The 26,265-nt window shown below is 36.6% G+C and overlaps 1 protein-coding gene across 1 annotated transcript in view; it reads right to left on the bottom strand.

The window, feature by feature from the left end:
• The window catches only part of CRIM1 (cysteine rich transmembrane BMP regulator 1), a 187,729-nt gene that overhangs the window by 78,259 nt on the left and 83,205 nt on the right, over positions 1 to 26,265 (bottom strand). The window contains exons 3-4 of the mRNA XM_075708174.1: positions 19,009 to 19,251; positions 11,110 to 11,230 (exon numbers count right to left, since the gene is read on the bottom strand). Of these exons, the coding sequence (XP_075564289.1) occupies positions 11,110 to 11,230; positions 19,009 to 19,251 (364 nt within the window). The remainder of the gene's footprint in view (positions 1 to 11,109; positions 11,231 to 19,008; positions 19,252 to 26,265) is intronic.

A 26,265-nucleotide genomic window follows, 5' to 3' on the forward strand; every position in this document is an offset into this window, starting at 1 on the left:
AATGGGAAGGTTGGGGCGGGGGTGTGTTGAGGAGAGGGTTATTTTGAGGATCAAAACAAAATTAAGTCTGAAGCACTGAGACTAGAGAAAAGCATTCCTGAAACATACATCACATTCCTGTGGAGATTTTATCAGAGTTCTTCTTCTTTTACTTGCAGCAATATAATACAATTTGCATTAACATTATTAGCACTTATGTTAGCTAAATGAAATAGAGAAAACTCCCACTGATCGGTTAATAATGTAAACACTTAAGGATACTGTAAAATAAGGAATTTTCAGAAGAGAACTCCCAGTATTATCAAAGCTTGATGAACTAGTGGCAAGGAAAAGAGATTAAATGCAAGACCCTCTCTATCATCAAGCATAGGGTATTAGAGATGGTGATACACCAAAATTGAATATCAACATAGCAATCTCATGAAATTAGTGAAGGATTATGTCCATGTTACACTTGAAGCCACGACATGAGTTAAGTAGGCAAGATGATGAGTTTTAAACTGGTCAAGCTACAGCTTACAGAATCAACCAAATGCTAGTCTTAGAAAAGATAAACTCCAGTCCTACACAGAAAGTGACACTGCAGGCAAAGTCAAAGCCATTGGGACACCTCCACCCAAGAAGTTCAGCTAGAATTTTCCTAAATCTTCAGACATACAGACTAGAGAGTTTTTGTCCACAAGTTCAGGGTCACTGTTTTATACATTTTGCATTTTCAGTTTTAAAGATATGATTAAGCAAGTCAGTAATGAAAATATTCCTTTTTCCTGGAAAGCTTTTAGTATTTTATTTTGGAGATCAATAATAAAACTGAAGAAAGAGATGGCAGAAGAACTGTGAAAGCTGCATATAACACTTATTACCGGACTATTTTCAAATGCTCAAAAGTTTTGCATCACTTCTCTATGAATTAAGGGAGTCATATGGAAGCTCCTCCTATTCTAATTCTCCAATGGGTGTACTTACTGAGAAATCAAAGCTAGTGTGCTCCCCAAGCAAGTATTTCTTTCTAAAATTCTGGATACTGTTACACACAGATACCTGATATAACAGTGCATTTTTCCATGAATATAATAATCTTTATACACAGGGGACATTTAAATATTACAGAAGGCAACTATCTAGCTTTTAATTAAAGATACTGTGAAAGGGAATTATTTTTGTGCATCTTTTGGATATTATTAGTGTTAGGAAATAGCAAATAGATGCTAAGCGAGGGAAAAAGTTGTAAAATCAGCATTCATATCAAGTAGACTACCATCTCTCCAAGGCTTATTAAAATCCAATGAGTTCATTTAAAAAGACTTGATTTCATCCTTTGAGTAATGTTAAATCAACTGGTCTGTTTCCCAGAGGGATGAGACAGGAAAAGAGGACAGTCACAGAAGTCACGCCATGCAACCAGCAGGCATACAACCACTGGCCAAGTGCGCTGACTTTCCAAGTGCATGGATTTTTTCAAGTACAATGATATACGTGCAGAACCTTTTGAATTCATCAGTGTATAAAATAAAACACAATATAAACCAGTCCAACCCTGAATTTTTCTCATATTTTGCCATACCAGCTTATTTTTTCCCTGCTGAAGATGTCTTCAGTTTTTTACCACTACGTACCTCAGTTACTTTTTCCTTAGGTTTATCAGCCTCACCCTTCGTAATATAACAAATATTTCATAACCAAAGATAAGATACTAGTTAAGATGTTATACAAATGTTAGTTATCTGGTATTACAAGAGTCTATTTCTTCTCTTATTTCACTACTTTTTAATGAGGAATTATAAATATCTGATCGTCTTACAAATAAAACACAATTCCTAAGGACTTCAGGTCAAAAATCACTTACAAATAATAGTTTTATAACTAATTCACTAACTTCAATATTCTTGTAATTCCAAACTTTCTTACTCCTCACTGACTTATCTCCCTCATACTAAGCCATTAGGGACTCAACATAAGCAAACAAAAAAAACCAAGCAACAAAAAAAGCAAAACACCCTACCAACCTCCCCAAAACACATTACTACTTAATTTATCTGATTGTTTAATTTGATGTCCACTCTCTCTTCTTTAAAAGGAAAAAAACCCCAGTAATTATTCCATGTTTAGCTTTTCCATGCCATTCCAGGCTCCGGAAATGTCTTGTGTTTCAAGAGCTTCTGTTCAAGTTTTATTGAGATAGCTTAAAAAAAAAAAACCAAAATGACACACTTATCTTTTCTCATTTGTGGACTTCAGGAATATGTGGTTGCTTGCCGAAACAACTGACATTGTGAGGCTGGATACCAAGACAGCAATAACTATCATCACACTGAGAACATCTCAGAATTGCTGAGTCAGCTGTCCTAAGGGAGGAAAGAAGGGGAGTGCCTGAACTTTGAATTCAGCAATTCATTACATCTCCTGGAAGACCAACGTGGAAAAGATGGATGTGGAGCATGCGTCACCTATAAAGGTCACACACGTGCCCTTTTATCCTTGCTCTTTGTGGATATTCAGTACAGTGCAGTCTGCAAACAGGACTGGATACCACTTTCTCACTTAGCAGACCTGAATGAAGAAAAATGGTTTTCCTGGGAAAAATATTTGCTGTTTCCTAACTTTTGAGGATTTCTCCTTAAAGACTAAAATAAATGAAAAAGTCTAAACACCTATTGCCAGGTATTATGAAACTTCACAGAACTGCAGTGTTTTATTTAGCCTTTTCATCAACTGTTAAAACAGTTGCCTGCAAGCCTGAGGTTGACGTGCAATGGGTTCAGCTGGCACCAATGTAGATTCCTTCGATACAAAACCTACCTCTTCAGTAAGCAACAGAGGCTCTGATGCAACACCAAGTGTTACAGCAACATGGTACTGGATGGTCAGATGTACTTGAGATGGCAGTGGTCGGCTAGAGTTAAAGTACAGGAGGAACAACTTAAGAAATTGGCCGTGATATCTAGAAACCAGAGTTTCTAAGATGCTGATGAAAGAACTGAAGGCACAGCAAAGCTTCTGCAGAACCCTTAACATGCTTTAGTTAGACCTTTGGTCCACCTACCCAGGTTACACAGAAGTCAAGCCCTGAATAGAAATCTCAGGAAGATACAGGTGCTTGGATTTGTATTTGGTCTTACCAGTTCCAGCTGAACTTTCCTTTAACAAAAACTGGGATCCACAACCACTTTCTCTTGGATACCATTTCTTGAGGATGAGATGGGTGGAGGAGAAGGATCTAAAATTCTAGAACAAATACAAGGGAGACCTCTGTATCAGCAAAAGTTGCTTAAGAGAGGTGACTGGTACAGGGGGGAAAGAGGAAAAAAAAAAAGAAAAATCATGACTGCCCTCTAAAGAGGGTTGGGAAAAATGAAGTGGTGAATCCTGTAGTGAACACCCAAACAACTTACCATAAAATTAAGGTCTTCCAAAGACAGTAAGACCTAAGAAAAGACACTAGACAAACATGCAAGAATCATGTCAAATTTTGATAAGGAACAACGTAGAAAAGATCTGGCCCAGCCAAGCAGCTAGGAAGAATGAACAGAAAGGGTGTACTTTACCCCTCCTATTGAGTAGGATAGGTGCAAAGGCAATCAGGGACTCAGAGGCCACCTCTACAGATGCTATCAGAAGAAAAACTTTATCCAACTAGCTGTGTGTGGGTACTCTCAAATAATGCAAATATAAGTTGGTAATAGCTTAAAAGATAACTTACAACCATAGACTTCCCAGTTATGATTCTGGTGGCTGCCATAAAATGAGAAGAACTGTGCTGGTTTATGTGTAGCTGCCACTAGGATTCCCTAGACACCGGTGTAACATGAAATACAGAATATCGGTTGGTAGGTCTAATGCCGTGAGAGGTTGTGGACACTACAGATGATACAGTGACAACAGGTCCAAGTGTGATAACAGGGGATAAAGTACATTAAAAGCAATTGCTTACTGGGCAAAGTAATCTAGAAGGATAACAAAATCATAAATAAATTTAAATGACCTCTGAAGAGGTGTGATTTTTGCATAAACAGCTGCCATAGGACCTCTGTTTCAGTTCACTAACATGAAACGACAGCATGGTTGGCTTAACTGATATCTACAAGTTTTCTGAAAAATAAAAGTGAAACTTTTAATGATTAATTTCTCAAGTGGCACCTATATTGTGCCTAAGACAGCACAAAGTTCTATTAGAAAAAAAAGAATACAAATAATAAAATAGGCAATTTCTTCCTTTGGAATCAGAAACCATTCAGTAATGGTACACAAAATTTAGAGACTCTCTCTAATATAAATCACTACTATTCCTTAATGTTTTTAGAACTGCTAAATTAAGGGCACTAAGGTTAAAAATATTTTAGTACAGGACAGATGAGAAAGACTGTTTTCTTAATTTAACAGATCATTCTCAAAATGAAACATGTTTTTGTAAATTTACTCTTTTTCTTACTATTTCATCCCTTGAAAGGTAATTTTACTTAATTAAATGTGATAATAAAATCTGGTTCTGTACTGTCCTAAGTTGTATTAAATTTCTATCCAAATATAGCTTAATATATACCTTGGGTAAAGAAATTATTTGCTACTACATTGAAGTATCACTCATTTTCCAGAGCTGTATAAAAATACGAGTATTTAAGAATTGGGGGTGGGGTGGGGTGGGCAGAGCTGGGCTGTTTTCTAAGTAAAGCTTTATGTTTGGGGAAAACAAAATGAACTATAAATTGCCCCTCCAACAGGACTGAGTAGGTGATTACAATGTAAAACAATATTTTACTACACTGTCCAGAGAACTAACACTTCTGCCGGTCAAGTACGTTTCACTTCTTTACTGTACTGCAGACCAAACTGTGGCATTGCCATTCACAGCAGCCCAGATTGAGACATTTTAGCCCCATATAAAGAAAAATCAACAGGGAAAAGACTATTCAAACAAGGAAAAAGTTCTATGACTAATTAATTTAAGAAACTTTTTCAGAGGTTTTCTTCTAAACAATAAACCTATAATCCTACTCCTCCACACTACTCGAGCCAATTCAGAGTTTTGCATTTGCAGCACCATCCAGCTATCTGTAACCAAGCAATACTGAAATGGTCCAATTCAGAGAGTTCTTCATTTGCCCATCCCTCAAGCTCAAGTCTTTTGGGCTCCAGTCTTGCAAGACTGTATCTGTAAAAAACTCTTCGCTTTTCTGACATATGACATAGTCATTGAGACCTGTATTCCTGTTTCATTTAGATTTATTAAACAGTTCACTGCTGTTAAAGTTTCTGTGTCTCTGTAATGTGTTATCTGCTCCTGTTATGCTTCATTTACATTCTTTTTTTTTCCCCTCCTCCTCCCACCACCAACAACCTTGAAATGCTTTTTTAAAGTTAAGACTCAGATACAAAATAAACTGCTGGAGATTTTGATGGACACATATATTAATTATTTCTGAACTTTTTCTAATCTAGAACATATTCAGGCTTATGGTGTGAGCTTTTTAAGTAAGTGTGTCAAGCTAACTTACTATTGGGATTTAGTGAACATACTCCTGGATGCTCGTCTCCCCTCAGAAGGATATTATTATATCCTATATTATCAGCAAGATATTCAACCCAGCATGTGCAGACTGCAAGAGTTCACCTCAAGGGGGTAAAGGACCACGACACTGACTCATCGGGACTAATTCACTTCCAAAATCCGGGGGAAGCTGGGGTGTGGGAAATGTTTTTCTTCAATGTTAAGTAGTTTGGGGAAGGCGTTACATTTCCATTTTGTAAAAGTAAGCCCTGTGAGACTATATTAATTAAAAAGCCCTATTATTTTTTTAAAAGCTAGAATCCAATACAAGGAAAAGGACTGGTGACTACAGAAGACAGAAATTGAGAAAGAAGGTGCTCTGATGGTCACATTTTTAAGGCAGGCTTAGTATCTTCAAAAGACAGAATCAAGTTTCATAAAACTGCCTCTGTCAAAGCAACATCAGTTGCTTTTAGCTACAAATGCATCCTTTAATCCTTCTCAATTTAATCCTCTACTAGTTTTCCCACTATTTTTCTCAGAACTGATGTCAAGATAACCAGACTTTAATTACTTAGTTTTTGTTCTTTTAATATTGTCACAGCACTAATATCTTTCTGGTTCTCCAGAATTTTCTTGGTTTATCTGGTTCTATTAAAAGGCTGACCAAGAATAGCTGAAAAAAAGATCTCCATGATAACAGAGCACTGAATGAAACTTGAGGTTCCAAGATCTGTAAGAGCTTACAGCAGGGATAATGGAAACTGGAGCAAAGGAAAAAGACTATACTTAGATTACATGAAGGACAAAGAGCACAGAAGCAGGGGGATGAAACTAGAGCAAGAAGAGGAGACCTAGTAAAAACTAAATTTACAAATAATTCTAATAAAGAGAGCAGCCAGAAAAAAAAAAAAGATAATCCAAAAATATTCGGTGCAAAGCTCCCCAAACATGCCATTTACTCCTTTGTATATAATCCCATGAAAAATGTACAAAACCATGTGAGCAATAAAGATATAAGCCAACACTAATCACTGTTATCATCTCCTGTTGTTACATTCCATTATTCATAGATAAAAAAAATCAGATTTTGATAAAGATTTTTGCACTTACAAAAAAATTCTCAAAGGGATCTGAAAATCTGAAGAAAATTAATTCACAACAGAAAAACTGGATATATCCAAAGATAACAGATTCTATACACTTCATATTGATCATCCCTTCATTTAACTTTGTAACAGAAGATGACAAATTATATTAACAAAACAGTGATAACACATTCTCTGTAAGAGCTCTAGTACATTTTTATCTGATAAGCTCCTTGGAGAAGAGAGCATTTTTATCAAGACCAGAGACAGACATATCATTTAGCTTTCCTAACATAATAGCTGGAAATTTAAGGTGTTTCATGACAGTCTGGTGAAAGCTGAAGCAACCGGTATTTTGATATTAATGCCAAATCAGCAGGCTGCTCCGTTTGCAGTATTGCATTAGAAGTAAGTGTGAAACTAAATGTAACCTCTGAATGCAAGTTCAAGAACTTATGGTATCAGATTTTGTTTACTATTCCCACTTTTCCCCGGCACTGCTAGAGGAGTTTTCAATATTATGAATATGCATTCAAGAGCTCACTCTAAAACAAATACCAACTTAACACCAGGCTTCAGGATCTCTGTTTTCCTAGCATATTACATACAAGAAACCAGCCAAGAACAAGATTGGGGACAGAAGTCAATCTGGTCCTGTTGTATGTGAAGTTGTCAGCTATTTGTTAACAGTTACATGATATCCATCCTTAACAGTGATACTCTCCTGGTACTAAGCCTTTATTTTAGTGGTAGTAAAATGAAACAAATAATAGTAATTTCTTGAAAAAGTCTGCAATATTAACAAAAGTAGTTTCATGAAGTCTAAAGACTATGACCTTATGAAACACTATCTCTTTGCTTTTAATAAATTACTGTCCTGGTTTTGGCTGGGATAGAGTTAATTTTCTTCCTAGTAGCTGGCATAGTGCTGCGGTTTGGATTTAGTATGACAATAATGTTGATAACACGCTGATGTTTTAGTTGTTGCTGAGTACTGCTTATGCTAGTCAAGGACTTCTCAGCTTCCCATGCTCTGCCAGGTGCACAAGAAACTGGGAGGGGGCACAGCCAGAACAGTTGATCCAAACTGCCCAAAGGGCTATTCCATACCATATGATGTCATGCTCAGTATATAAACGGGGGTGGGGGGGGTGGGTGTGTTGGCCAGGGAGCAGCGACCGCTGCTCGGGAACTGTCTGGGTATCGGTCGGCGGGTGGTGAGCAACTGCACTGTGCATCACTTGCTTTGTATATTATTATTATACTGTTATTATTATCATTACTGGTTTACTTTATTTCAATTATTAAACTGTTCTTATCTCAACCCAGGAGTGTTTCTCACTCTTACTCCTCCGATTCTCTCCCCCATCCCATCAGGGCAGGGGGAATGAGCGAGCGGCTGCGTGGTGCTTAGTTGCTGGCTGGGGCTAAACCACGACAATTACTCTCAAATGTACATTAAAACATACAGTGCCACTTCTTTTGAACTTAATTCTAATGATTAAAAAGAGATACGATACGGATTTAGGGGATCCTAACTGAATCACAGCCAATGCAATGTTAGTATTTCATAATGAGTTAAGTATGAAATTCCAGAATTAAGGAAAAATATCTCCTTTTCCCAGTGTAGAGTCATTCATCAATAAATCTGCACTTTATTTGACTTTTTCTATAGTTTTGAAATGCAAGTCTCATGTGGGATAGACCCTGGCTTCAAATATAAAGCTCCAGTGTTTCCTCAAATCTGAGGAAATATTGAACCTGAATTCAAATGGTTTGACTTTCACATTCCAAGTAACTGAACTACGTTTCCATTTCTGTTCGCTCTCTTTTCATACATATACTTCTCTTCCCTTTAACCTTAATCTAGTCTTTTTTTTCTGATTATCCCCATGCCTGTGTTCCTTTATTCCCCGCTTCAAGTAATATCTTTATCTACAGCACATGAATGACGACTACGGCACTGTCTTCCTTAAGAAGCACAGTAGTATATTAAAATCTAAATAACTGAAGACATTTCTAGTAGGCATACAACATGTAAAGCATCTATAGGATCTTACTGCTGCCAGATTCAGCTTTTCTTCTTTCCTTCTCACCCACTCTATTCAAAAGTGTGTTATTGTTTTGACTGAATTAAGGCAACCCAAAAATCTAGCAACCCACATCATAAATATATACAGCAACATAGACTAAGCCACAAAATTAAAAATTAATGGAGGAGTATAAGACGCCTGTAATTGTTTCAGCCTGCCTGCAGACCTAGGACTAGGTTATGCTAATTACCTTTTTTTGCAGTTTTACACATCAAGGAGGACAGATATTAACACAAAACCCCCTCAGAAATCCTGATCCGATCGTAAGACTGCAGGAGCTAAGAACGCATCTATCCTAGCCCTGATCCCTTGTTAAACTCTGATCCCAGTAATGCACAGCAATCTGATTTCGAAGAGGTTTCAGTGCAATTCACAATTATCTAATAATTCACACACTCTAAGGCAGCTTGTACAATTGGAGTTTTTGTGTGCAGGAGATGGGAATACTGGTTTTGTCACTTAAGTACCATGCAGATGTACAAGTGCATTTCAGACATCAGTTACAGTTAACACACAGCAAACCAACTGGTTTTATTTTTAAACGTTATCGAAGAAAGAAAAAGATTCTTTCAAGGACATGTTTGCTCTAGGTGTTTTATTTAAGATCAGTTCCCATGAGTGCGCCAGAAATAGAAAATATTTCCAACTGGTCATTTTTCTGAAGTAAATAAAGTTTTATTTTCTTGGTAGTCTGTGTTGCCTGATAGAAGGAACACTGAAGTTATCATCTACAAAGAATAAAGCAGGTATTTTTCATTCCCTCCACCCAAGCAATAGAAAAATCAAACCACAATTTGTATTAGACTGCAGAAAAATGGAACACAATTTTACTTTTGGGAAACAAAAATAATTTGGCCTATTTATCACTTTTTAATCCAGCAAGTTGAAACGAATTTGGAAATAAAAATCTACCATTAAGTTTTCTATTGTGTCAAGGTTTCCGAGTGTTAATCTAAACTAGAAATTTATCAGCGTTTAATCTGAGATTGCTTCTTTGACTTTATAATCTATCTTTCCGAATGCAGTCCTTAGTTGCATTTTATTCTAGTTGTCTTGAACATGCTCAGCTGTACTGGCAGCAATGCCAGTACAATGACTAGTTAAAATCTACAGATTCCGGTGCAATCCTAACTAGCTAGGTCAGCTCTCAACTAATATGGAATTATCGTAATTCCTAGGAAGGCTAATGAGAATATGTTAAAGAACAAAGGGAGGATACTGAGAATCCATAATACGTTCTGCTCCAAAATTCAGAAAACAAAACAAAGAGAACAACTCCAAATGAAAGGACACTTGCAGCATTCACTGAATAAGGATAAGTATTTTTTGAGTAGCAGACTACCATGTGTATTCTACAATTACAAATAAAATTTGTCATGTTTAGAAATGTATTTTCAAATTTTAATAGACAGGATTACTGCACTACATTAAGTTCTTCACATCTTTTTCCCTATCTTTTTTAATTAGATATATTTTTAACTCTCCGTGCAATAAGAGACTCTCCTATTTTATGGAAACAACAGTTTCAAAGAAATTACCATATTAAATGTGTACCCAAAGGGTACCCAACAGGGAAGATCCCTAATTCATTGCACAACCTTTGCCATTTTCTACTTTCTGAATTCCTTGCAAGTTTATCACTCCTTTACAATCTCAGAAGGGGTTAAGAACATAGCAATATTGTATGGTGCAAAGATCTTTGTAACAAATAAACCCACCAGTTAATCTACAAAAAATATTTTCTTTTTTGTGTAAAAAATTTTCAAGTGATGGTACTTTTGGCTTGAATTCATATTTATTGGGCATATTGCTGAATCAGGTTTGGGGAAGTCTGTTGTAAAAACAGAAGCTGAAACTGTGGTGCAGAATTTTGGAACAAACCAACTCCATATTGTCTTTATTTTTCTGAATTGTGATAAATTATACCTACGTGAACAACACCAGAAGTAAAATGGAAGCAAGTACTTGAAACTTCTGTTTCCCTACAGTTCCAGATAGCCACCGTCTTTCAGCTTCTTACCGTGGTCTTCCGCATACAAAAAACCACCTTTTTTTCTTTAACTAGGTGAGATTTTCTCTGGCATTTCTCCCATCTCCATCATTTAATTCCTTACCATCAAGACCTTCAAAAGTTTCTCAAAAGAATTAATTTTTGTAAAATTAATTGAATACATTGAAAAAAAAAATCAATCTAGAAGCACAAACCCCTCAAAATAATTTCAGCAAAAATCAGCTTCACACATTTGCACTGAGAAGCATTTTCTTCTGCTTCAAAAAGATAGATTTCATATTTTTATCAGCCTGATATACCTCTAACCTACTTCATGTATCTTTTATTCTGTATTAACATTTATTGTCACAGAAGTTTGCATTATTATCCTGTATTTATAGTACTTGAATTGTAGAGAACAAGTTAAAAATACTCAGCCATCAAGACACCAACCTTGTGGGCAGGGTACAGCAGCCATCAGCCGTCAGCCTGACTTGGGTTTCGTAACTATCCAGTGGGCAAACAACTTGTTGAACAGGAGGGCATTCGACTGTGCTGCAATCCACACTGAACACTGTGGAGGAAGGGGAGAAGAAAATTCCTTTTATTCATGCTTTAGAAGCTTTTTGCAAATTACTTCATCACAAGCAACCAGTTATGCATCAGCCTTTTAATTTAGGTCAGAAAAATTATCTAATGACTACACGCTCAGTAGGTAACGTTACAAGAAGACATCCCTTCTCTTTAAGATTCACTTTTTCACTTTAAGATTCACTCGAGGAGCAACTGAACTAATATTAGTTAACAAAAAATGTATAAAAGTTAGACAGGCAACCTTAAACAATCATTACACCTGCGAATAATATTAGTTACTAGAAATATACTAGGTCACTGAGAATTTTTCTTTCCCCACAGCTTTTAAACCAGCAGACAATTCCTTGTTTAATTTCTCCCTGACTGAAGTCTGTTTAAAGAGTAAAATTGGGTTATAGGAAATTTAAAAAATATTGAAGATACACTATGGATTTATGCCTGTACACGTAAACTACATTTTTAAGGATTATTCCATCAGGTTGTGTTGTTCAGGTATTTATGTATGGCAAAAACGAAATGCAAATTACCAAATCTATCTGCATTAAAGAGATGAAGAATTCCACATAACTAGTAAGACTGACTGATGCTTTTTAGAAAGCAACAAATGCTTAGAAATGAAAAGAAAAAAAAAACCAAAACACCCAAACCCAAACCAAAACAAAAGACAAAAACACCAGGCTAAATATACATTTAATCCTATGAGTCAAACTCAGGAAAGTTGAAACACATCCTTATCTTGTTTGGTCCTAAATCTCCCATGTTAACAAACACTACAAGCTCAGGCATTATATATTTGCTATCCCTTATCATAATTATGCTAAAAAAATACAGAATAAAACATGGTTCCCTCTTTAAAGACACAAGCTACCTACTGACTGAGTAGGCAGGATAAGCAGAATGTTATCAGACCGAAAATTATGCAGTATGATATCCCTGATTACTGATTAAACTTCAGTATTGACACTATTACAACCGCTTACTGCAGTGCTAAAGCAGCTTGGCAATGCTACACCACACTCCTTACAAGAGTTGATACCTTTCAAAGTCCCATTTTCTGTCTTCTAGCCCTACGTTTTTCAGGCTCGATCCTCAGAGATACGCAGCAATAATAATTCAATCAGTCATAATAAGACATGAGTCTCAGAATTACACCTACTTAGCATATTTCATTAAGCATTTAAATGAAAGCACAAGTTCAATGAAACCAGCTTGCAGCTCATCAAGGTTAGGATCAGTAGGTTTGTCCTCAAGACCATTAACTTCCAAAGTACATAGTATGTGAGTATCCTCTGTATAAGTGGTATGCAGAATCTGCCTTTTTCCAGTTATTTGGGAAACAGAGCCATCTGCTAAATCAGAGCTACCTGACAGGTTCAAGTTGTTCTCACTGAGAAACGCACAAATTTAATTAAAGTACATTTTGTGGAGCAATGCAGAAAGTTACTAAATTTAAATGGAAAGATTCCAGTTACTAATCTCGATATGGCAATTATCAAATTAACTTTTATATCTCTTCATAAACACAGAAAAATACCTATTTGCCATTAAGACAGGAATATTTAGTTTTATATTTAGTTTTATAACATTTCACTTCAAAAACCCCTCAAAAAGAGTTTTATGTGTTATTTTATTAACAAATAACACATTTGAAACAGCTCTTCTGTAAGAGAAGCTCTTCTGTAAGAACACATCTAGTTCCTCCATTGTCACAACAGGCATTGAGAAACACGAGCTCACCAGCATGACCCAACGCAACCAATACGATTTGCACGATTCTGTTGTGCCAAGTAACTACCAATGTCCAGTTTCCCAAATTTAAACTAGTAACCTTTCTACCTCCCTGGATTCAAGGCCCCCTCCACCTCCTTCCCAGGTAAGCAGTCTGGGACAAAACAGCCAACAAGTTCTACCAACAAGCTGCTACTGTACAGCTATTTCTGTGTCTATCTTTCCATATGCCATTAATGACAATGAGAGAAAAAACCACAAGGAAACTCCCTAATCACAACACCAAGTCTCAACTACGGTGCTTTCCTCCTAAATAGTTCAAATTCTTTCCAGTGGTTATAGTGCACTAGTACATGGCTCACTAACACTGAAAAGCATCCCAAACAGTCTTTCTTTTTTAATAAAGTACAAACCTGAGAAAAATTACAAACAAACCCCAAGTCAAGAGCATTCAAATAGAAAATTCTCATGTAATTAAGTGGCTGTAAGTCACTCAGTGGTTTCCCTGTTTGATTTGACTTACGCATTTTTACTAATTTTACACTGATCTCTTACTCGTACCAGAGCATCCTCCAATTCTTGAAAGGATGAGTAGGATTTCTTGAACAAACGGTACGTACTGAGCTTATCCACCACCCACAGAATTTTGTAATCCACACTCATACCTCACCTCAGCCTTCTCCCCAAACTGGGAGATCTTTATTATTACATTATTAGATTAATCATAGAACAGCTGAGCTCAGACAGGACCTCTTGAAGTCATCTGGTCCAACCCCCTTCCCAAGCCAGGCCACGCAGATCTGGTTGCCCAGGACTGTGCCTACATGGCTTTTGAATATCTCCAAGGATGGAGACCCCACCAACTCTCTGGGCAACCTGTGCCGGAGCTTGGTCACCACCACGATAAAAAAAGAAGAGTTTTCTGATGTTCAGAGGGAACCTCCATTCTTTTGGTTTGTGCCCACTGCCTCTGGTCCTGCCGTTGTGCACCACTGAAAAGAGCCTGGCTCTGTCTTTACACCCTCCCTTCAGGTACTTATATGCATTGAGGAGAGCTCCCCTGGGCCTTCTCTTCGCCAGGCTGAACAGCCACCGCTCTCTCAGCCTTTCCTCACAGGAGAGAGATGAAGAGAGACAGGAGACAAAAGATATTTGAAGAAGGAAAAAAAGTTCCTACTTTTTCAGATTTAAATGGGTTTCTCAAACTGGAAAAAAAAATATTGAGCCAAACTTCCAGATAAGCTGAAAATATTGTAAGGTTACAGAAGAGACTATAATTGGATTCTTCATTACTTAAAAAGATGTCCCCTAGATCAGCTGTACTACCATCCTAAAAAATAAGATGGCAAACATTTGCCACTGAACTACTAGTTTTGTTTTCAGATCTTTGATTCCAATAATTACAAAATGTACTTTTCATGAGCAGGTTTGTTATAAGCTGTTATTATATATTTTATTATAAGCTAAAAAATTTAAAATCCTGTCTAAACAAAATTATTTTTGTCTATCCTAGAAGCTTTAGGCTTTAAATACATAGTTTGACAAATATGTACCTTCAAGAACTGATAAACATGTTGCAGTTTTCTTTCAGTGAAGATGCAACAAAGTGGCTCAGCACAGGAGAGACTTCACCTTTTTCCAAAAGTCACAGCTTTCTGGGGGTCCAGTACCAGTAAGCCAAACAATAACATCCTCTTTACAACTGTGTTTAAACCAAGATATGGTACCAGAAAAAACCCTCCATTTCAGTAAGAGTAATTTTCAGGCCATGCAGGGGCACTGGAGAAGGTGAGTGAATGAAAGCTCTGCCAGAAAGACTGCTAGAAGAATGACAAATGAGCGATCTTTTCAACAGAGGTTCTGTCTAGCGTGACAAGACATCTCCCAATGCTTTCCCAAGGATGTCAGAAACTAAGAGATGACACTCCTCACCTCAGCATATACAACAGGAAAAAAGTTCTCAATAAAGGTACAACAACCATCTGTTGGATAACTGCCACAGCAAACTATTGACTTTCCTTATTCAGAAGTGGCAGCTAGAGTTCCTGTCACAACTTCAGCAAAATACCTTTTCAATTAGATTTTAACTCCATCTTTAAATAAACAAACATTATTTTTAAAACAGCATTGCTCATACTATTTTAGCTTCTTAACAAAAGAGGAACATGTACCCCCACAAATCTGGTTTCAGGTTTTTTTTATTTTTACTATTAACACATTATGCAGCTCTATTTGAGACGGTTCGGTCAAACAATCTTTAAGGAAAAAAAAAGACAAACTTATTTTTGAGAATACTTTTTAAGAACTGTAACTCCCAGCTTAAAACTAAATTCAGTGCTCATTCAGTAAATTCACTGCTGATGAATGGCCAGTCATACACAGCTCGTAGGAACAAAGTAGGTTGCTTGCGGCATCAGACCACTGTTATCTCACCTCCGAGCTTAGCAACCACAGCAAAACAAAAGGGACATGACATACTTGTTCTCAGTAGGTACCGCAACTGTGGTGAGATGCTTGGTGGAGCAACGGCTAAGAACATTTAAGACAAATTAATCTGTGGGTTAATAGACAGTTATGACCAAGCTACTAAGTTTCTTCTCTGTTTAACTGAATGCCAATGCCTTTAATCATTGTATTCCTAAAGTAAAAGAGGTAGAAGAGGAAGTGGCTCTCAAAATGAAAGATTTCATTTTTATTCTAGCATTTAGTCTTAAGGAAACAGTTCCTATTTTCCTTTCATTAATTTGGCTGCCAATCACACTATTGGAACATACGCAGTTCTCGGCAGAAGGCTCCAAACTCAAATGCCACTGTAAACTTGAGAGCAGTGACATCTTATTTAAGGAACAGAAATAAACACAATTTACACTTTAATTGCGCAAACACTTACTGGCATAAGGCAGCACTGTTATCATAGCAAGCAGTCCTCCCAGCTTCTGGCAATTTGTTTCCACCAGAAAAACCTTGCTGGTGCAAAACCCCTATGGAGGCTGGTTATGCAGACACGGAGCTGCAGGAAGAGCGTTATGGTAGCACCACTCACAGAACTAAAGTTTTTAGGTCCGTGGCAAAGCATGGAAAACAGTTTTCTCTGTTCGACATGTAAACTCCATAGACCAGCTGACACTATTCAGTAAAACTAGTGACACCAGCCCCATAAGAAGCTGTGCTTGAACACTTACCTACCAGGCCTTATACTGTCCCTTGTCCCATTTTTTTCAGCAACATGGCATTAAAAACAGAGGAAACCTGAAACAGAGCACTGCTAGTTCAGTTCCTCTCCAACTCTTCTTTCCTACGGTTCTTCGTGATACCAAGTCAAACCCTGAAGACACAAGGTTTATTACCAGGCTTACCATGGGCTGAATATATATTCCTGCCAGGTAAGGAGCATTATCTGACTTCACTTTATGATGACTATTTCAGCAAATCCACACAGATAATTAACATAGTGTTCATACATACATAAAAACAGTTATATGCTACTACATATACAGTAGTGCATGTATATACATATAGAGCATAAATGGCATAAAACAGTGCAGGAGAGGCAGGATGGACTAGATTACCTCCAGAGTCATCTAGTCTTCCAACCTAAATTATTCTATAATTTTATAAGCCTATGAATATACAATCCTAATAAAACAAGACATTCCGTTGTCTGTCCTTAAACAAAGAAATGTATTTAAAACCACAGACAGTGGTGAACATGACGGGACAGTTTAGATGGCAAAACACCAGCATGATTCATGCTGACTTGCACATTTACAAATAAAAATCCTAAACTTTCTATAAGAAAGGAAATATTGAAAAAAGATTTCAGTATTTGTTTAGTCTATAATTTTCTTCATATATCAAGTACAAATTATGTCATCTGTACAAGTACAGTTTACACTCTTTGAAAACGAGGTTCCTCTGAAAAGGGGAAAAAATTCATATTTGCAAAGATTTGCCTTCCGTGGTAAGTAATCTGTAGTCTACTAAGATTTGTCAACATTCACCTACTCCTTTCCCTGTCTTCCAGTCTTGTGTTGGCTTGTTTTACCTTTGCGATCTTCCCGCTATGTCAAACAACAAATGAAACAAACACGTAGATAAAAGTTATAAAAGTCAACTTGGACAGTCACTGAAGTCTAACTTGACAAAAATCAGCTATGTAGTGACTAATAATTCCATATTAATAGCACTCCCTTTTTTTCCCTAAAACCAAGGCACCGCAACAAGTTGGGGCCCCACTTTGTAGTTTGTAGTTTAGCCATTACATCTTTCATCACCTATCACTGCGGGGATGCGCAAGAGTACCCACCTACACTCCTCAGACTCTTAGCCACTGCCTAAGAATCACACCATCACCTTTCCAAGGTAGGGGAGAACTCTCTGCTTTCCCTTAGCCTCAATTTCTAACCCCCACTGCAAAACCTACACTCCCCTTAAATTCCATTAGTCTCCTTTCCCAATTTCTTCAAAGCCTGTGCTCTTCTACCCTTCTAACATGCAACTTCATTCTTCCAGTCCCATGTACCTTCACCTCTTAACTCCCTACAACAAAAAATACAAACTACTTCAGAAAACAACATGCACACATTACGTAAATCCACTAATGCAATAGATAATCACATGTTCAATTTGAAGATTCTGTGATACTAACAAGCTGAAAACAACCTTCAAGAAGTAACCTACAAAGGTAAGTTTGGACTGATTTGCAAACTACAAGATGGGAATGCAAATAACATCAGGAGGACATGATCAGAACTAACATTTAGTTTGAGAACAAAGAAATAATCCAAAGTCAGCAAGATAAAATTCAGTAAAGGCATACTTGAAGTATATATAGGCAGAATTAAAATGTACGAATATAGTGGTTCAGTAGCAGTCATACTACAGAAAGATCTTGGGATCACAGCATTTCACAAACTAAATAACTCTTGCAAAAGTGTCAGCTCTTATTTAGAATTTTGCATGGAAGACAGAAAGTAATTACTCTACAGTATTTAGTACTGATGAAGACTCACCCAAAATAGTAGTCTGCTTTTAGACACCGCATTTTAAAGACATGCGGATAAACTTAAGAAAACTTACAGAGGGGCAACATAACAAGGAAGGAGTCCAAGGAAACCATACCATAAGAAATTACAGCTAATTCTAGATGAAAGAAGCCTAAGGTTGGCAAAACATTCCAGAGCAAAAATTATTGTAAAGACTTTTTCACCAACTACTCAGGACAGAGAACAAAAAAGTTTGCTTAAATTTCCACACAGGCAGATTTGCATTGGATATTAGAAAAACACAAAGAGAATCCCTAGAAGATACAAAGACTGTACAATCTTCTGTGGAGGATTTCAGAAAATGTTAAACAAGCATAAAAAAGGCACAGCTTAAGCATACTTGAACCTGTTTGCATATAAAATTTTGGATTATACATTTTATATGCCTGCTTTCATCCCTCTATTTTTATTATTCATCTTTACCAAAGCCTGGATAAAAAGAAGCATGAATTACATCTTCCACTTTACCAAGAATAATAAATCACAAGAAAGGGTGATTCATGTTCTCATGAAATGGAAAGTGGGTAAATACTGAAAATGTTCACTATGCTCCTCCGAAATCCTTTTGCTCTCCAGTTTTTAAGGGTCATCACTTTGTAATCTAGAGAAGACAGAAACCTTAATTCCCTGTCCATGCACAATATATTCCTACTATGAAAAACCTTTGTATAATCTTATCAGTATATAAAGTATGTCACTTTCACTAGTAGCATCCACAGAAATGCAGTATTCTCACTAGACTACTTTTCCCTTGTTGCTCAGTTTAAATTAATGTCTGAAGAAAAAAGAAAGTAAAATTTATCATTATATTTCTTTCTTTTTTTTTTTAAATGGGTATTGCCCACATATAATAATTTTAATTTTGAAAAAGAATCAGAAGAATTTAGAGGCTATATACCCTTTTTAGATGCAGTTATATAGATTATTGTGCTTGTCAGACAGTTAGAAAAATGGGAAATAAAAAAAATATCGTGTCCACTTTTACCTGGTTTACATTCATAGAGATCACAGCATTCCCCTGGCTTTCCTGATGCCTTAGAAACCAAGATATTCAAATAGCCAGGCTGGCAAACCTTCCTCAAGCAGCCTGCAGGATTACACACACAACGGCTTGGGAGTGGGCAGCATTCACCGGGAGGAGCATAGCCTTCAATCAAGATGGAATCTTCTGGACAGCGAGGAGAAAACTGGACTTCACAGCGGGCCTTGGAGCAATCAGGTTTCTCTTCTGAAAGGGAGAGAAAATCAGCATGCCATAAATGTCAATAAAACACTGTACTGAGCCTGTAAAGATGAGCTCAGATAAAGCTCCCTTTCTTCTCCCTCCCCCCAAAACAATAAAAAGGAAACTTCTGCTGCTGAACTGATTAGCAAAAATTATGGAATTTGCAAATACCAAGATTTTTTTAAGCATGATGGCAGTTGCGTTATGAAATCTTCTACAAAAATTCTAATTTGTGCAATGTGCGTGACTGCTGAACCCACACAGCCTCAAAAACCAGCTGTGAAACTACACATTTGGCCATGACATTAAGAAACAACTTGTCATATCATGCACAGCCCTGATGTTCACACCTACACCTTCAGTTTCCTAAGACTTTCCATTATGAGCAACTGATTTTAATTGATTGATTTATTAAACTTGAATGACCTGAACTCAGATTTCATCTATTCAAAAATCTGGTTAAAAGCTCAACAGCTAACATACTCGGAGAATCCATACATTAACAAAAGAGGATTTTTTCTGTACACGCTCTCAATGCTCACATTGTAAGTGTTGTTCCTACATACTTCAGTGGCTTGCATAGTAAAAGAGAAGAGGTTTGACTAGCACTGGCTACAGGCACTAGAGGTCTGAGGCACTGGCTGCAGGCATATAGCAATAAGAAAAGAAACATTGAGGAGCAAGGTCAATAATTTAGTGGGAACGGTGACAAGCTGGACAAACACCGAGATAAGACAGAGAATGAAGACACAGAAGAAGGTTCTTGGACAACTACGTAACGCTCTTCCAAAACTTGGAAAAGAAGTCAAGGTTCCCCATTCTCAAAAAAACAAATCTTAATTCTGGCAAAAATGTTGTATCATGCCCTCCAATGACTAAGCCACACTGGGAAAAAAATGAGACCACTCCCATGACCAATTTACTCCATAATGCAAACAGTGAGAAACTTGCTTGTATCCAAGAGGGTCTCACTTTGCTCAATATACCTGAGCACTGTTAAGAAACAAGTCGATTCAAGACACTCAGAAGAGCAGCATCTTTAGGTCAACAGGACATGGTGACTTTAAGTGTTTGGAGGCAACGCAGGGAGCCTTCCCAGGCCTGACCAGAAAAAAACCCCACAACAACAGAAAACAGACCTGAATTTATAAACTGTTTGTACTACTCCTTGGCTATTTGCAAGTTTGTAAACTAGATGGTTCTATTACAAATGTGACTATTACCCCTACAGAATTAATCAACTACTTTGCTTGTTGTCATTGAAGTTAGATGCAGAATAGTAGAAACAAGTAAAAGCAACACTAGCTTAATTAACCTGATATTTAAGTTAATGCCATTTTAAAAACTAATCTCTAGTGTTTTTGAAGTTAGTAAAGTTGGATATTTGTTGGATATTGGTTTTGGGTTTTTTTAAACTAAAAGCAACACAGCAAATGTATAATTCCACTTCCAAACATACACTGAATGTCAATAACAGCAATATTTTTTGTTTCCAGAGAATAATTTTTACACTTAATTTTAGTATATGCTTTGGAATTCTAGGTCATATTGAAGAATCAAAGCAGTATTGCTTGTCTACATGGCTGATTGCTACCCATGCTTTAGTTTCAGTTAAACTTAAAGGGATATAATGCCTAGACATATAAGTACTTAGAAAAATATTAATCTAGGTCTTAGCATTAGTAATTGCAAAAGGAAATCATGAATATAAACATTTGCTTCAATTTTAGTTGGCAAATATAGCAAAGCAGAATCAAAAAAATAACTACACTTATTTCCTTCATGTACAAGCACTTTCTTTCTTACAAGCAACAGAGATTACTAACTTAAATGTGATACTAGATAGCGTCGTAACTTTTCTTACAGTTAAACCCCCCACTATTTCCATCTGTCTTTCAAATAGCCTAGGCTAGATATGTACTTTACCTAGAACTTTAAATAACATTTGTAAGACCAATTTTTTTTAAACCTACCCTTACATTTAGGTTCTTGCCTGCTTTATTAAACACATTGTTCAGACTGAACATTACTGGTTACAGAGGTTCACTGCAGAAAGTTGTATAAATAATAGATAACATACTAGTTTCAGTATTTTATTGATATTCTTTAGTTTATGCATATAATAAAAGGCCTGACATTTTCGCTTTTAAAAATTGTTTCATTTCCCACTGCATGTGGTTCAATCATGCACAGAGAAGTGATAGAGTAGTAGTGCAGTAGCAGCCCTTAAAGTTCACGCTCATGACAGACCCTTAAATTCACACTGTTCATTACTTGATCTGCCCTAGCATTATGCATCCAGCGATCTTCTGATTTCCATGACTAACAGATAACCCCATCCTCATGCAGTGTCTCTTGTGAAAAGATCGTATTATACATATTTTAAAAAGTTTGCCTACAGTTTCTACTTGACTGCATTTACATGCATACATGTATTTATACCAAAATAAGTGTTTCCCAAAGGACTGTTTGTATTTGGCCAATTTAAGCCAACTTTCAGAAATGCAAGGTTTGTCAGAAATGTATGTCAAACTGTTAGGATTCAGACTATTCAGGACTCTAGATGTATTTATTTTGAAGACCACTGCAAAGCCTACTGTTGGAGTTGATCGGATCACCTAGCAAAAATATGAAGAAAACAAGGGTATGTCGCTATCAGCACGCAAGAAGCATCGCACATAAGAAGTAGAAGAGAGAAATTTTAAATAGAGAACCATGACAAGTATTATTGTACAAAACGTTCACTGAGTGTTTAATAGTTATTATCTTTGGTAGTCTTTTCCACATTATTGTGCTCAATGTAGTTAGCTGTAACAGAATACAACAGGACTCTACTATTAAGCAAAACCAACATTGCTTTCAGAGTACCACCTTGCAAAGACATGTTTGTGTTTTAATACCAGGTTACATAACACCAGCAGATACTTGGAAATCAAACTTAAGTTCTTCTTTTTAATCCAGTGTCACTATAATGTTTGTACTTCATAGTCCTGAAAACTAGACAAAGAAAAATCCCTCCCTACTACTACTTGTGTAAGTATTATGCTTCCAAATTATGATCTCAAACTATGTACATGGTAAAACATTCCCTCCCCAGTATACAAATGCAACTGAGCAACAGGAAAGTCAAATACATTAACTCAAGCTGGATCAGCCAACAGGTAATTGTCCTTCAGCTTCCCTAACTCCAGCCCACAGCAGAGTCAAGGGCAGGTGAAGAAACTTTAGATGTAGTTTTCCTTTTGTGGAAACGAGCAAGTGGCTGAAATGATATGTGATTGACAGTATTTAAAGTGTTTCCTTGTAGAGTCCCTACTTCATACTTCTAAAAACAATCTTTATCTAAAACATGAAAATCCAGCAGCTCCCAGTATAGCATTACTGTATTTTAGTTAAAACTTGAATCAGCTAGCACCACACCAGCATAACTGCATCTGGAGCCCTGCACTCACTGGAATATTAGAAGGTGGGAGTTCTGTTTTACTGCAGTTCAGTAAAAGCTGATGAGGGCTCCTCTTTTTGAGACCAAGCCTGAATAGAAGACATTACTTTTAAGCAACCATTAAGAAAAGTTTCAAAGTCTTTCTTCTTGTTATCTCAGCAAACAGCAAGCATAGCCATCTTCTCTATTTATAGGGATAAAGGTTTGTATATAAGATATTTCTACAATTCATTGTACTAAACTTGTTTACGTTTTCATTACTTGACTGAAGAAGGCATCAAAATTGAATTTGTTCTCAAAATAAATTACAAACATTAATACAGCGATAAACGTCACTGCTTTAGCAGGATTCCTCATTTAATTCCATTACATACAGCTATTTAAGATTTCATGAAACAAGAGGAATCATTTAATAGCTTTTTTCCCTTTACTGATAAACACTTCCAGCCCTTACAAAAGAGAACACATAAGAAAACATGTCAGAACAGAATAATTAAAAATACAGCAACAGACTATCTCAAAAGACAGAAAGGTAGGGCAATGGCAAGCTGCATTCCACAGAAAACAACTATGAAATCGCTCGCCAGTGATATTTTTGCTACTTTACCCCTTTGATACACCAAACGGGGACTATTTCGAAGCAGCTTCTCCATAGATGAAGGTAGATTCACAACAATAACCTAACTGCTTCTCTGTCAAATACACACACACGCTATGAAGCACTGACCTGCCTCCCACATGTTGTTTTAAGCTACAGCATATTACACAATTCAGGATCTTCCTAACCAAATCATCAAAAGTATCTTCAAAGTCAAACAAGGTATCAGGATTTAAACTGTATTTTATTATCTTAATTATGATAATAAATAGAATATAAACAACTACTATGTGTGCCCAAAAATAGGAGAACTTCATTTTTCAAAGCAGTGTATCAAACCTAAAAAATTAGATTTTCGACGAAAGGGAAAACTATGTATGCGACTTACTATGAAATAAATTAGCACAGCAAATATACAAGATACTTATTCCTGAACAAAGAAGCTTCTTTAACACACATATTACATGGCAAGAAGATACGCATATGTCACGGTCTCCTAATCCATGATGTAGATTCTCTCACAAGAACAATTTCATACAACCCTAACTGTATGTAGAAAGACAGTAAAACTATTTGTTAAAGCAGATGTCTGGTTTTGTAATTAAGAGTTTGTACTCAGGACACTTACCACACTAATTAAAATATATTTTTATAAAACATTGTTCTACCTCTACCCTTGAAGCAGCTGATAGGTCTTATTTAATAAGTTGACCATTTTAGCAAGGCAAGAAATTCCTTATACAACTCACCAATTAATTTAATGACATGAGGAGTTGTACACACATTTCCTGTTTGATTTTCACAGAATCACACAGTTAATGGAAAAAGCATATACAACTTAATCACATTTCAGTCTCTCCTTCAAAAAAAAAAAAGAAACCATTAACAAGGAGAACAATTACTTGTCAAGGATGCATCCATTAAACTTCTCATAAACTGTCTGAAAAGATAACCTACAACCCACTAAGAAAAACTTAGTGGGCTGCAAACGTTGCCTTTATGTTCAAAAAGGCAGCATTTCGAATGACTACACAAAGAACAGAATCTATCAGTTGGTTTGCTGACGAGGTTTCTCTGTGGGACACATTCTCTTTACAGCCTTTTCATCAAACACCACCGAAGCTGGAAGCGTTCTGGTATCTCTGACATCTCACCAGCCTGAGCCAACAAAGAGCCTCTATAGAGATAAAGGAAGAGTCTGGATCAATCAAGCTTTTTACAAACTATCTATTCTGAGCCAGTCAATCTTTTAAAGAAATTCAGGAATGTATCTGGAAAGAAAGCATTTTTAATGAATTGAACACAATCCAAAGAGGAAAACTGACATTTTGATGAATTCAAAATAAGACTCCAATCTTTGGAAACAAACTTCCTATTTATTCTAAAAGGCAGCCTTACACACCATTTAATATAAAATTATTCAGTTTACCAGTGACGGTGCTGTTTCTAGGTATAAATTACTACAGGTACCAGACTTGCACAGATTTGCATTTCAAGACAGACTTTACTTTCTGTGGGTCTGAAAGTTCAGGCTTACTTGCTGTTACTTTGCAATTAGCCTGCAAAAAGAACCTGCCGTTACTAAGCACATGACAGATGACACCCTATGATTACCAAGAATAACTGAACCACTTAAGTTACAATGTGTGACTGAACAATAAGAACTGAGTACGTTACAACGTGCTGTGTGCTTTAATATTAAAACAGGGATCATTCATTTAAAAAGTCGGGATGTCTCAAAAACATCTGATTTTCATCTCAGAAGCACACAGGAAAGTTGTAGCATCTCAGAAGTCAAGGCACAACAACATTCAAACTGACCTTTCACTGCAGCCACAGTATATTTGTTATAAAGAGCATGAGGGGGAGGAGAGCAATCTTCAAAGTACAGAATAAAAAGAAGAAATCAAGATGAGGATTTGTTTGGGGTTTTTTTTTTTTTTTTTAATTTCCCATTAACATTAGAAAGAGTCTGTCATAAAGCAACAGCCATAAAGTTTCTCCATATCACAAGCTACTAAGTATTTTTAAAATTATGTCTCCCATGACCTTACAAGGTTGTTATGGGGAAGGGGAGGTATAATGGCAAGGTACTGAAGTCTTTCTGTTACAACCAATGCTTTTTCTGAGAGACGGTAACTTCTTTACCTTCCTGAAAGGTTTATACAATACTCACTCAAACTGGCCACAAGTTAGAGGTGTTTTTATTAAGACAGTCACTGAATATAGGGAGTCTAGATCTTGGGGTTTTTTTGTTTGTTTTGTTAAAGTAGAGCAGTTGTAACAAAACTCAACCATACCTTCCCCCCCACCTTGGCTAGTACCAAAGTAGTATGGAAATAAAAATCGTTCCTGAAGAAGAATTAAAAACTTCGCTTTCACCTCTGTATCGAATTCTTTTCCTTCATTATGTTTGCATGCTCTGTTTTGACACGCAGAGAAAGTATATGCCAAGTTTAGTTAATGAGAAAAGCAGAACAGTTAAAGCACTGGTTAGCACAGTGAAAGGATCTTAAGGTATAACCTAGTGTGGGAGAAATGGAGAAGAAAAACCCCAACAGGGGTGGGAGGGTCATCTTCTCATTCTTCAGGTGAAACAAAACAGTTCCACGCTTTTCTGGAAACCTTTTCAGGGAGGGATTTTTATCATTTTGTCAAAACTTTGTGTGACCAGAGATGCCTTTACTTAGTCACCATAGAAACGAGGACAGAATGTTTTCATCCAAGGAGAAGCTGAAGACAACTATCGGAGACTCGGGTCCGAACGCTTCTGCTGAGATACTTAAACTGTTCTACAGCTGCTCCTTTAAAAACAAGTTTTTAATACGTACACGTATGGATATACATATACGTATGTATATACACAGAGAATAAAATTTATTTTTTCTGTTAGGTCCCTAAGAAGAATACAGAATAAGAAGCATTTTGAAATAGCTACCTTCATATTTCATTTTTCAGAGCAGTTCAAAATAGAATA

Source organism: Pelecanus crispus, chromosome 3 (assembly GCF_030463565.1).
Source record: "Pelecanus crispus isolate bPelCri1 chromosome 3, bPelCri1.pri, whole genome shotgun sequence".
In the NCBI taxonomy this organism is placed as follows: domain Eukaryota; kingdom Metazoa; phylum Chordata; class Aves; order Pelecaniformes; family Pelecanidae; genus Pelecanus; species Pelecanus crispus.